Source organism: Fusarium falciforme, chromosome 9, assembly GCF_026873545.1.
Source record: "Fusarium falciforme chromosome 9, complete sequence".
Lineage (NCBI taxonomy): Eukaryota > Fungi > Ascomycota > Sordariomycetes > Hypocreales > Nectriaceae > Fusarium > Fusarium falciforme.
In genome coordinates this window covers 3,078,979-3,091,830 of record NC_070552.1, presented here as the reverse complement: position 1 = coordinate 3,091,830, position 12,852 = coordinate 3,078,979, and the positions used below count along the sequence as shown (strand labels likewise).

General features: G+C 52.9%; 4 protein-coding genes and 1 pseudogene across 5 annotated transcripts, besides 1 other annotated feature; 3 read left to right on the top strand and 2 right to left on the bottom strand.

Annotated features, from left to right (window-relative positions):
- Positions 1-327: 327 nt before the first annotated feature.
- Positions 328-2,092, top strand: NCS54_01185300 (MFS domain-containing protein; the record flags this gene model as incomplete). The annotated part of the gene is made up of 5 exons (XM_053157112.1): positions 328-366; positions 435-577; positions 638-1,449; positions 1,521-1,876; positions 1,952-2,092. 5 exons carry the CDS (start codon positions 328-330, stop codon positions 2,090-2,092), a joined length of 1,491 nt encoding a protein of 496 aa, XP_053013087.1.
- A 467-nt stretch (positions 2,093-2,559) lies between these two features.
- Positions 2,560-3,389, bottom strand: NCS54_01185200 (Hypothetical protein; the record flags this gene model as incomplete). The annotated part of the gene is made up of 3 exons (XM_053157111.1): positions 2,560-2,722; positions 2,780-3,261; positions 3,330-3,389. The coding sequence occupies 3 exons, from the start codon at positions 3,387-3,389 to the stop codon at positions 2,560-2,562; spliced, it is 705 nt and encodes a 234-aa protein (XP_053013086.1).
- A 495-nt stretch (positions 3,390-3,884) lies between these two features.
- Positions 3,885-5,950, top strand: NCS54_01185100 (annotated as a pseudogene). Its single transcript has 2 exons — positions 3,885-5,603; positions 5,675-5,950.
- Positions 3,885-5,950: a sequence feature.
- Positions 5,951-7,308: 1,358 nt separating this feature from the next.
- NCS54_01185000 (FAD-binding-3 domain-containing protein) lies at positions 7,309-9,365 on the top strand (the record flags this gene model as incomplete). The annotated part of the gene is made up of 5 exons (XM_053157110.1): positions 7,309-7,420; positions 7,482-7,562; positions 7,623-7,768; positions 7,829-8,442; positions 8,498-9,365. The coding sequence occupies 5 exons, from the start codon at positions 7,309-7,311 to the stop codon at positions 9,363-9,365; spliced, it is 1,821 nt and encodes a 606-aa protein (XP_053013085.1).
- Positions 9,366-9,716: 351 nt separating this feature from the next.
- On the bottom strand, positions 9,717-11,575 carry NCS54_01184900 (FAD-binding-2 domain-containing protein; the record flags this gene model as incomplete). Its single annotated transcript, XM_053157109.1, has 2 exons — positions 9,717-10,463; positions 10,514-11,575. The coding sequence occupies 2 exons, from the start codon at positions 11,573-11,575 to the stop codon at positions 9,717-9,719; spliced, it is 1,809 nt and encodes a 602-aa protein (XP_053013084.1).
- Between the last annotated feature and the right edge of the window lie 1,277 nt (positions 11,576-12,852).

The following is a 12,852-nucleotide window of genomic DNA, read 5'->3' as shown; positions in this document are numbered from 1 at the left end:
AGCTACAATTGGCGATAGATTGGCCCGAAAACATCTGGAGTCAGAAGGCTAAACCGGTTCAATCTTTATGTTACTACCCGTTCAGCCTCACCCTTTAGCAATTGGCAGCAGACTACCTAACTAACTAACGGCTCGATTTCGGGACATTATAGCACCCTGCCCTTCTTTGAAACTCATTTTAAATCTCTTGTTGAAGTGAATAGCTTGCATCGTATAAGACAGGGCCTACTTCGTCGTGTTCATGCCAATCTCGACACTCTCGACTCCTCCTTTACGCTATAGTGAACTGAGTAGAAAAAGACACAGGCAGACGCCCACTCTTTCATTATGTCGACCAACCCCAAAGTCACGGCTGGGAATATCTATGTTCGTCTCTCGTTTCCTAACAGGTAGTCAGGCATCAACTCGGTGTCGCCGGCTAATCTGAAAACCAGACCATCCTGGTAGCGGGCATGGGAAGTTTTGTGTTTGGATACGCCAACAATGCCATTGCCGGAAGCCTTGTGCAACAATCCTTTGTCAACAAGTTTCTCAGTGACGGAAATGCCGATTCTGTCATAGGAGGCATTCTTGGAGTGTACGTTTGGGAAGAGCCTGGGTAACAACTTGCATTGGCTAACAAATCGGTCTGAAACAGCTTTCTGGGTGGAGGGCTTATAGGATCCGTTATTCAAGCCCCCATCTCGAACCGATTCGGGCGGCGCATCGCCACTGGTTCTGCAGCAGTTCTCACAATCTTGGCCGGCGCACTACAGGCTGGCAGCGTCCACATCGCCATGTTCATCGTGGGCCGGTTCATCTGCGGTGTCGGGGCCGGAATTGTCATCACCAACTGTCCCGTCTACATGAGCGAGATCTCTCCTCCTCATGTTCGAGGACTGCTGGTCGGCAACCACGCCATCTCGATTGTCTACGCCTACATCTTTTCATCCATTATGGCTCTAGCATTCAACTACGTGGATACACCGTACCAGTGGCGACTGCAGTTCATCCTTCTCACCTTCTTCGGCCTTTTACTCTTGGGCTCGTTGATGGTACTGCCAGAGTCTCCACGGTGGCTCTGTGAGGTGGGCCGGTATCCTGAGGCATGGGAGATTATCCAGAGTCTCCACAAGCACAAAGATGGTGTCGACAACGAGACAGCTGCCACCGAGTTGGCTCAGATAAAGGCTGAGATTGAGGCTGAAAAGTCCCTGCCTGTGGGATACGTGCACATCTTCCGAACCCCGGCACTACGCCATCGTGCCATCTGCTCCATCCTGACTTGGGTAATGGGGCAGTCCACTGGCATTCTAGTAATCGCCAACCTGACTCCTGTTCTATTTGGAAAACTCGGCTACGGGCCTACCTTGCAGCTCGGACTGTCCATCGTCTGGACCGTTTGTGCCTTACTCGGATGCTATGTCAACGCGCTTCTTGTGGACCGGGTGGGGAGAGTCAAGCTTCTGGGTAAGTCGAACATGTCATCTCGGACAAAAGCCACGCTCGTAGGCTCGTTATGGCTAACACATATGGCGTAGTTGGGGGCGGCTTTCTCTGCAGCGCCATGCTTGTAGTTGAGGCCGTACTCCAGAAGTACTACCTTGGCTCCGATAATACTGCTGGGACCAATGCGGCCGTTGCCTTTTACTTTTTCTTCATTTTTGTGTACGGATGCACCGTAGATTGCGCAGCCTACATCTACATTTCTGAAATATGGCCCACCCACCTTCGAAGCTACGGTAACACCCTCGGGATTGTCACCTTCTTCTCCTGCGCTATTGCATACACCAGCCCGGCAACTCTAGCGATGGAGAACATTGGCTGGAAATACTACTTTGTCATGGTTTCTGTTTGCTGCGCTTCTTCCATCGTCATGATATTTGTATGCCCCGAGGTAAGTTTCACTCCACCAACACTTAGAGCAATCTCCTTCGAGGGGAGACCAAGACTGACAGATACGGCGCTACAGACTGCAAAGCTCTCACTGGAAGAGATCAATGCCCAATTTGGTGAGCCAGTTGCGACTCTTGCCCCTGCAGTGGGCGTTGAGCATGAGAAGGACCTAAATGAGAGCGGCCATGAGCTGAGGATTGAGACTGTTAGCAAGTAGATGTAGGCTTGTTGCTGCCAAGCACTAATGGGACTCCCTGGAATCCGATGTTACTCGGATCAGTAGGGAAGTTCATGATACAACTGGCCCGCTGATTACGGAGAGCACTAAGGAGAAGCTATGGCGATGAGTAGGATTGGGAATCAAGGTAGCACTAGCAGTAGTTAATGAATGCCTCCACTTTCCCTCATCGTAATAATAAAATCAAAATGACGTGATAATTTTGAGGATACGCTTCTAGGTAGTTATCAAACCTACTTTATTTTATGGAATACCTCTAAGTGGACTACCTCTTCCTCTCTTTTATGTCTCAAATGAAGGGAAGTTGCACTCTAAAGGCATTGTCTTGTGCATGAATTTCTTTCAACAAAACCTTGGTCGTATTTTGCATCTCAACTGGAGGAAGAAGAGCAGCACAACTGAACAAGTAGCGTTATACCAACAATTACTGGATCAAGCAAAGCCGTCTATGCCTCGGCGACCACACCCTTATCCTTTAACCCAAGGTGTCCATTAAATATCTGCGAACGGTGGACTTGTGTAGATCTCGTCAAGGGCTCCATGTCCGCAGCAAGTGACTTGTATTCCTCTGAATTTTGTAAGTCCTCCCAAGCTTGCAATGAATCAAAGCTGAGTGGTGTCAGCGCTGGAAGAAAGGTTGATCAATGATATGCCTAGGCAACTCACCGCAACCACAGTGTGCTCAGGGTCGTGTCCCTGCATTCTTTCAAGACCAGCGTGCTCTGCAGCCTGACGGGGGCCTGGCGAGCTTGTGTTGAGAAATTGACCAGACGGTCCAGAACCTCTACTCGCCGACTCTCTTGACCGGCCCAGTAGTGAATTGCCACCACGACGCTGGTCTTCGAGTCGGCATCGGGGTCATCCTCCCGCTTCAGGTACCCACCGTACTGGTCGTAATGATGGAGGTCATAATCTGAACTCCCGAGCCCCTGCACAGTTCTGAGCAGTCTGTCCCTATCGACAAGCTCCATCTCGCGCTTGAAAATGTCTGATGACACATGGTCTATGAAGAAGCCGATGGGGTGAGTGTACCCTTCCAATCCCCAGAGTGTGTCTTTGGCGCCGTCCAAATCGTAACCCCAGTAGTATGAATCGCCGTAGGGTTCTGTCTTGGAAACCTCGCAAAGGTGGACAAGCCTTTCTCTCCACTGTGGAATAGGGCTCAAGATTAGCGGCGTGTCTTTCGACGAGAGAAATGACAAGGGGTCACACTCACAAATTCAAGAGCTCCATCTCTGCTGACAACCCGAGCAAGAACAAAGAATTTGGGAGCCATTGTAAAAGACGAGTTCGGGTAACGGTATCCTTGCAGGACTAAGATCTATCCTCGAGGGGTCCCTAGCTGTTATTAGTAGCGCGAATAGCATGGGATAGTTCAGGGCTGATCGAAGAGACGTCGTCGGCTATGCGGTCGGTGTCTTTTCAAACCATCCGAACATTGCCCCGTGCCGAAGTTGCACCTCCGGGACAACTTCCGGAGAGCCCCACACTGTGCATCGCCTAGTCTTCATCGGCGGGGACCTAACTACACAGTAGTCTTTGATGTAGAGTCGGACAAACAGACTGGTTACCGGTTATTGAATACCCAAAATGGTCAATAAGATCTTTGTTGTCCGTCTCAATGTGTTGGATGGAAAAAGGCAAACAAATGGCACGGAACCTGGGAGTGAGTACCTGACGAGCGACTTGATCTCGAAGCGTACAGTCTAATTCACGTGTGAAGCAGTAACGGGTGAAGAGGGACGAGATCGAACTATCCAACCGGCTGACCATGACTGCGGCCATCGCATCTCTTTTGCTGCAGCTGTGGCAAGTCGTCCTAGCCCGTCTGTTGGGATGGATCTCGACCGTACAAAGTCGGCCGACAGCCCGGGGCGGCACCATCTCGACTAACGACCGCTGCATCGCGAGAAAGATTGACCAAGACAAGGTCGAATGTCTTGTTGTTTTTGGCACGCAGTCAGGGACTGCCCAGACCATCGCTGAAAGGTTAGCCCGAGAGGCGCACGCGAGGTTCGGCCTGGGATGTCTTGTCGCTCCTTTCGACGACTATGACTTTAACAACATGTCCGACATCTCAGCGAACACGCTAGTCTTGCTGGTAATGGCTTCCTATGGCGACGGCGAGCCTACGGACGACGCATGCCAGTTCTACAGCCTCTTGACTGACGAGTCGTCGTGGCTCGATGAGCTTGGAGGCAACGGACTCGGAGACCTCAAATTTGGGGCATTTGGACTTGGCAACAGCACCTATACCCACTACAACAAGGTGATGCGACAAGTCAACGACCGACTGCTTGTCAGCGGTGCCCAGCGGCTGGGACCTCTGGGTGAAAGCGATGACAGCAAGGAGACGCCAGAGGAAACGTTTCTTCAGTGGAAGGAAGACATGTGGTCACATGCCGTAAAGGAAATGTCGTTGGAGGAGCGCGTTACCATCTTTGAGCCTTCATACGAGGTCTCGGAGGTACAGACTCAAGACGACAGGACGGACAAGCCCTCCACTTTGTCCAAGCACCACGGCCAGCACCCGCTTGGAGCCACTCCTGTTCCCATTCGCTCCTCGCGCAGTCTCGTATCTACCTATGACAGAGACTGTGTCCACGTCGAGCTTGACCTTTCAGGTTCTGGCCTCTGCTACGAGACGGGGGATCACCTTGGGGTCTGGCCTACAAATCCGCAGGCCGAAGTCGAGCGCTTCCTGCAGAAGTTTGGACTGTGGGAAAAGCGCAAGACGGCCATCTCGATCCACAGAAGAGAGGGCGACTTCTCATCACAAACACCATTTCCGTCTACCACTTTTGTGGAGGATCTTGCTCTTTACCATCTCGACATATGCGGACCCGTCTCTCGTCAGTCGCTTTCTGTCATGGTCGACTTTGTGGCTGATGAGGCCCAACGCACTGCTCTCAAGCAACTTGGAGCAGACAAGAGCCAGTTCTTGAAACTGACAGAAGGCAAGTACTTCAACACGGCTTTGCTCCTGGAGCATCTCTTCCCTGGCGGTGAAGCTGTGACGGTACCACTTGCAGTCCTGCTCGAGTGCGTGCCCAAGCTTCAACCCAGGTTCTACTCAATATCCTCTTCCGCCACCGCAGAGAGGCAAAGACCCACTATCACGGTATCGGCGCAGTCACTTCCCGTTCCTGGAACCTCACGTCGTTTCCTCGGCGTGGCATCCAACTTTATCCTAGACTCTACCCGTACCAGAGAGTCCCAGCCCGTTGGGGCCAACCTGTTGCCCCCCAAAGCCGAGGGCGATGGTCCCCCAAGTCTGCCGGTTTTCGTTCGAACCTCGAGCTTTAGGCTTCCAGAAGACCTGTCTGTTCCCGTGTTGATGATTGGCCCCGGCACAGGCGTCGCACCGTTCCGTGGATTCATCAGAGAAAGGGTAGAGCAGAAACGACAGGGCCAGGAAATCGGAACTCTCACGCTATTTTATGGCTGTCGCAGAGCAGATGAGGACTTTTTATACAAGGAAGAGTGGTCAGTAAGTATCGGGACAATGCTCAAAGACGTCGACGTGGTTTGATAGACCTAACTGACAGGAGATCTACGCAGGCATACCGGGATGAACTTGGCGACAAGTTCCAAATGCACGTAGCTTTTTCTCGACAGACAGAGAAAAAGGTCTATGTCCAAGACATCCTGATGGAAAAATGGGAGGAGGTGACTCGCGTTATTCGCAACAACGGGGCCGTATACGTCTGTGGCGATGTACGCATGGGCAAGGGTGTGTATTCCACCCTCCGCGACATTCTTATCAAGGGAGAGGGGATCTCGGAAGATGAAGCCGAAGACAGACTGAGGGACATGAAGCAGTCTCGTTTCTATCATGTAAGAAACCCCCCCGTCATCTTTCTATTTGCATGGCTAAGAAGTGTCTAGGAGGATGTTTGGTGATACGAGCGAGACGCTGCAAGAGATACATGGCGCGATTACAGAGTCACATGTTTTGGCCGTCAGCACAGTCCAGCTTTACTCCCTTGGGTTCATGTCGGTTCCGACAAAGGGTCTCTTCCCGCATGGATCTATGCAGTATTTGACAGTCAACACTAGTTACGTAGCTATCTAGGCAATATGGTTGCTGACGGACCAGAGTCTTGAAATATGGACGTCTAGCTACTTTAACGTGTTGTAGTTAAGCGGATGGATATGTGGATACTACATAATAGACGGCCAGGCAAAAGAGAAGCCACAGCGTGACGGTTCCAGCAGTTCCGAGCCCAGTCAACCCGCCCTTGCCCGCTTGACTCTGAGATAAATGTTGATTTGATCCGTTGTTGACCTGAGTGGTGTTAGTATTTGATGGGAGTGCTGGTTCACCCTGCGTAGCAGGAGAAGGGCCTGCCCTACCTTTCTGGAGTCGCTTTCAAGCTCGCCAACACATAAAGTGTCGAGTATATCGAGCGCATCACGGCTGTGTTGAATCTCGTCAAATGCTTGTGAGGCATCTGTGCCTGCAAATTCAAGTACGGCCTCTGCGCCGCCCCTGGTGTGTCTGTCAGAACGGACTCTATGCGACGATTGGAGAAGAGGAGAAAGGAAGCCACAGACGGGTGATTCTCGATGAACTGAGTGCAATTGTACACTTTGCCGTGGATTGCCACGTAGACCGCACCGTCCGTGTTTCGCTCGGCCACGTCCTGGAGGCTGTACTTGGTGGCCGCCATTATTTGGACCGCTGGGGCGACAAGTGAGTCAGTGCTAGGTCAAAGACTGGAACCTCGAGCAGAGAAGGGAAGATTGGTGAGGAACGGCCATCGTCGTTAACTTGCTTCGCCATTCGTAGACGGGAGGGTGATTCTTGTGACTGAAGCCATGTTTGCCCGATTCCCAAGTAGTCGGTCTAGTCTACTCTCTTGTCCCCGGGCGATCCTCGGACGAAAGGTAAAGGCTACGGGCCATCTTCGCTGTGTTGTGTTGACACAATCAAGTCCGTCCTCAGGCGTTGAAGAGTGTATTTACAGCTGTTACTTATTGATCTTTTCGTTAAAAGCGGCACAAGCTTGTTCTGCAGCGACCTCTTTGTAAACCTCAGACAGGCACCCTCTGCACTTGATCAAGGACGAGTGTTAGCCCACATACCTCCGCTATCTGGTTGCACACCTACCCACTCACAGCCTATCAACACAGATTCCGCAAATCTCCCAATGACTTTGCTTCAAGAGTCGACAGAAAAAGGCGGGGACAAAATGCAGACCAGCCAGGACACAGGCAATCAGGGGGGTGTGACCGACACTGAGTTCCTCATTGTTGGATGTGGTCCTTCAGGAGCATCTCTGGCGTGCTTCCTAGCGTCCTATGGTTAGTATGGAACAAAGTTTCTTTCACAAGACGTTCCTCTGCTGACATGGTGAGGCATAAGGCCTAGAAGGCATCATGATAGGAGCGGCGCCCGGCACAGCCAACACGCCCCGTGCACACATTACCAACATGGCGGCCTTGGGTAAGTAGGCAGTTTGATAGCAAGGTGTTCCATGGAGTCTGGCTCACAGTTGGGGCACAGAATGCTTGCGCGACATCGGACTCGACCGAGACATCCTCCAAGTCGCCTCTAAGGGGCATTGCATGGTACACACCCGATGGTGCCACAGCATGGCAGGGGACGAGTTCGCGAGGCTCTACTCCTGGGGCAACGATCCCGCGCGAAAGGTTGTCACATTCACCAGACACCTTGGCAGTTGTCCAGAATCTCTAACGTCTCCTGTGTAGGGCGACTATGAGACGGCGAGTCCCTGCGACCCTGTCGATGTTCCACAGACTCTCCTTGAGCCTGTTCTAATCCGCCACGCCTCCCACAACGGCTTCCGAGTAACTTTCAACACAGTTCTCCTGTCCTTCAGCAAGGACACAGCGACTGGCTTGATAACTGCTGTAGTTCGCGACAAGATCTCCCAGTTGGTCTACCGGATCCGAACCCGCTACCTTTTCGGGGCGGACGGAGCCCAGAGCGAGGTCGTCAAGCAGCTTGAACTCCCATTGTCCCGGAAGCCCAGTCAAGGTCTTGCCATCAACGTACTGGTCAAGGCGGACCTCTCCCACCTTGTTGACTCTCGCAGAGGTAACCTTCACTGGATCATGCAGCCGGATCTCGAGCATCCTGAGTTCGGCTGGCTGGGTATCGTGCGCATGGTGAAGCCGTGGGATGAGTGGATGTTTATCCTGTTCCCTAATCGTGACTGGGATACCAAGGGCCAGCCGACGAGCGAGCAATATCTCGAACGCATCCGCCAGTTTATCGGTGACGACACACCAGCCGAGATCTTGAACACGTCCAAATGGTTCATCAATGAGATTGTGGCCGAGGAATATTCGCGTGACAACATGTAAGCACCCTCGCTCTCCCAAGATGCCGCATCATACTCACCTTCTTCATGACAGATTCTGTTTGGGCGATGCAGTGCACCGCCACCCTCCGATGAACGGACTGGGGTCCAACACATGCATCCAGGATGCCTTCAACCTGGCCTGGAAGATCGCCTACGTCCACAACGGCTGGGCCTCTCCCGCCCTCCTCCAGACATACAGCCAGGAGAGGCAGCCTGTCGGACAATCCATCATCGCCCGGGCAAACCAAGCTTTCCGTGATCACTCTGATATTTGGAATGCCATCGGTGCTCTGCCCTCTGACGATGTCGAAGCCCGGCGTCGCATCCTAGACGAGCTCAAGTCGGCTACTCCCGAAGGTGAGGCACGGCGCAAGCTTTTCCATGCAGCCATCAAGAATTCGTCTCACGAGTTCCACGGTCTGGGGATCGAGATGAACCAGCACTACTCGGGCGCTGGCATCTACGATGCTGATGAGCCCAAGCCCTACTCACCAACAGGTCGTGCCGCAGAGGATCCCGTGCTGTACCACGAGCCCAGCACGTACCCTGGCCGCCGACTGCCACACGTATGGCTCAACATGACGATCCCCTCAAACGCCGTCAGCACGATAGACCTAGCCGGGGGCGGCAGCTTTGTGCTATTCACCGGCATAGGCGGCGATGCTTGGAAGACGGCAGCCCAGCGCGTCGGCGACTACCTCGGAACCCCTCTCAAGGCCTACTCAATCGGCTTTCGCCAAGAGTGGGAGGATTTCTACTTTAGCTGGCAGGAGGTCAGGGGGGTTGAGGATTCAGGGGTCGTTCTGGTCCGTCCAGACCGAGTTGTCGCCTGGCGAGCTCAAGAGGTGCTACCTAGCGAAGAGGAATGCGTGGAAAAGCTTTGTACCGTGATGCGAAGTATTTTGGGGCTTACTTCATGAAGCTTCATTTCTATAACCTTTATTAAATGTTTCCTTTCGGCCTTTCTCTCCCTAAGTGTGAAGCGCCCTTTGCGCGACTCTTTGTCTGACCATACACAATGTCCTTCTCCATACTCACTTTGGCTGTGGCTACACGATTGAAGCTTATATCCAAGCTTTTATAACTTAATCAAACTTCAACAAGACTTGAGGACTCGATAAATCACGCCCTGGTAGTCGGACATGGGGCAGCGATAGCCTCAGTAAGGCTTCTTACATGCTGGCTGTCCCACAATGAGCGGAGCAGAGAATAGCGCGACACAACAGCGATTTCAACAAGGGGGAGGGTTTCACTGTCTAAATACTCCAAGGTTATTTACCAACCAAACTCATCCCTGCGATATAACCAAACGTCATGGCTGGGCCGATACTCGAGCCTCCTCCGGGGTACTCGCCGCGCATGATAGAGTTGGCGTCTAATCCCACAGCATACAGCCCCGGAATGACCTTATTAGATGAGTCAAGAACTTGGGCGTGTGCATTGGTATGCAGACCATAAGTGGAACAGACGTTTCCGGGGTAGAGAGTCAGAGCATAGAAAGGTGGCTGGATGCAGGTTCCAAGGCTTGGGTTGGGGAAACCTGCAGAGGGGTCGCCGTAAAAGAGATCGTAGGAGGACTGACCCCTTCCGAACTCGGGGTCTAGACCCTTGGCCGCATTTTCGTTACACGCTGCCACAGTGTCTCGAAGTGCCTCAGGCGGCACTTGGATCTTGTCGGCCAACTCATGCAGCGTCCCAGCTTTAACGAGATAACCTTGAGCAATCAAGGAGCGAGGGGACATGGGCCACGGGAGAGCCATGCCCATGCCGTATCGTCTCAGAAATCGGCTGTCGGCGACAAGAAATGACTTTTCTATTCCCTGCTCGTGCATTGTCTGGACAAACTCCTGGTACGGCTCGGCCTCGTTGGCGAAGCGTCTCCCGGCTGTGTTGATGATGATGGAGCCTGGCTTGGTCCGGTCGACGGAGAAGTGCGGATACCGTCGAACTTGGCCGCTTCTTGTCCGCAGCAGTGATACTGGAGCAAACAGGCCGTTCTTGGGATTTGGAGGTGGCATCTGATCTCTGTGTTAGTGGCCAAGTTGCTGTTGTCCTCGTTGTGACTTACCGCAGCCCCAACCTCTCTGCCCATCCGTTGCCCATCTCCGACGTTTCCTTTCGGCTGTACACTCCAGTCATGGGGAAGATACGCTCGCGCGTCCTGGGATCTTCCAAATCCACCGCTGGCCAGAATCACTCCCTTTGTCGCCACAAACTCCTTGGTATGACCCTGCGAGTCTTGGGCCACGACACTGAAGGCGCCCGTGCCGTCTATTTGCTTCAACCGCGTCACTGGAGAACTTGCCTGTAGCTCAACTCCTGCATCGTCGCAGCCCTTTACCAAGCGAGCGACGAGAGCATTGCCGTTTGCCATCTCGGACCCTTTCCCGTACAGCAACACATCAAGACCAAATCGAGTGATCTTGCGGATGCATGCAGCCAAATTAGACATGCTTTGGAACGGACTCGACAGCACTGGCAGCTCGGCGGGGTCGGCCTGCATAGATCCAAAGGCATGATAGCCTTGCAGAGTGTATCTGATACTCCGCAATCTTTGTCTCCCAAGCTGTCGTCCATCGTACTCTTGCGTGAGGATGGTCCGGCCAACGCTAGCGCCCTCCTTTCCCACATGGTAGTCCGGCAGCGCCACAGGCTTGAACTGGACGGATGTATTGGCCTGCATCCATTGTAGCATGATGGGAGCGTTCTGGAGGAAAGATGCAATTATGTCGTGGTCGTACAGATCCCCGAGGACGTTGCGAAGATACTTCTCAGCAGATTCTCGACTATCCACCACGTTGATTGTCTTCTGATGCGCATTATTGGGGATCCAGGCTCCTCCACCCGAGAATGCTGTAGTTCCCCCGAAAAAGTCGCTCTTCTCAAGCACGAGGGTGCGAAGACCGTGTTTGGCAGCAATCACGGCAGAAGTGAGACCGGCGCAGCCCGATCCTATCACCACCACATCGAAGTGCTGTGTATCGTGTGTACCGGACGCAGGATGGCTTCTGCTTGCTGTGGTGTTGAGCGCTGCTTTGCAAGGTGCAGTGGGAGTCCCAAGTTGGGGACGACAGCGTCGGGGCCAAATGCCATGGGCCGATCTCTGAGCTTGGCGAATTACGGCAGACATGACTCACGGGCGATATTGGGAAGTAGACGAGGTAGATAGGTCTATATATTTAGGCGCCTTTTGATGTAGTATTTAAACTGACAGAAATGGCGGATCAACTAACCGACTTGGACGAAATCAATGGCACAGCTTGGGGCTTGAATTACACCGAAAGACGCTTTGAGAGACAGTGTCAGATTAAGCCGATCCCTCGACACCCTTATTAACTAACCCCATTCAGAGAGAACCGGCCTATCTTTCTAGGGCCTGGTGATATTATCGGGTTGATTTCGTGTAGAAATTGAGATCCTTACTAGTTTATTATCGAGTATTGGCTCGATGTAGCACGATATTGGCTCTGGTCTTTCAGGGCCTAACGAGACGTAATGACACAATTAATTTCGTCAATTCATTCTTCAAGGCATCGAGACAGCACCTTATCAATTCTACTAGAACAGTAACAAGCTGCCTGCCTGGCTGTTGTTGACAAACCCCCCCCCCAAGAACCAGCCCTTCCAAACTGAAAACCCCAGGCCTCCTTCCTCCTAGCCCACGCAGAATCGACCGTCCATCCACTTCATTACAAATCGTAATCTACCACCCTGGCCCCTCCAAATCTGCCGATAAACCTATTATGGACCCTTTCAATGGCGTCGATGGGATGCCCGTCCACGATAGCGAACGAAACCGATCGGGTCATGGAGTCCCAAATAAGAGAGTCTTCGGACTGAGTATCCAAAAGTCGGCGTGCCGATGCCTCCACGCTCGCCCATTCGATCTGACAGTCGCAATGTCCCGTCTGTTCAATCTGCTGCATGGTGATGAACCAAGCGCGAGCTCGCCTGGGCTCGTTGTTTGCGGCGACAGCAGTTTCTTCCTCGCTGGGGGTGCCGATGGGGCTCTCTATAGCCCCAGGTTCTTGCTCGTCGAGACCATTCTCCAACTGGGAGGCATCGGCGACTGGTCGAGGAGTGGGTTGATGGCGGGGGAGTCGACCCCGACGGGCTTGAGAAAGGCGCCGAGAAGATCGGGAATGGCGTCGGCGAACCAAGACGTAAGCTCTCCGAAGGAGCCAGCGGTGTCTTGGGGGCTGGAATTGAGGCCGTGGGTGACGACGGCGATTGCTGCGAGAAGATGGGAGACGGGGCATGGTGTTGTCGATGATTGGAGAAGAAGAGGAAGGCGAAACAGGCGACAAAGAGAGGCAGGCCGCGGCGAGAGCGAAGAATCGATGGCGAAAATGAAGAGTCGAGATGTGAGAAGGAAGATATTTATGATGGTTAGTCTCAATTCCTGAG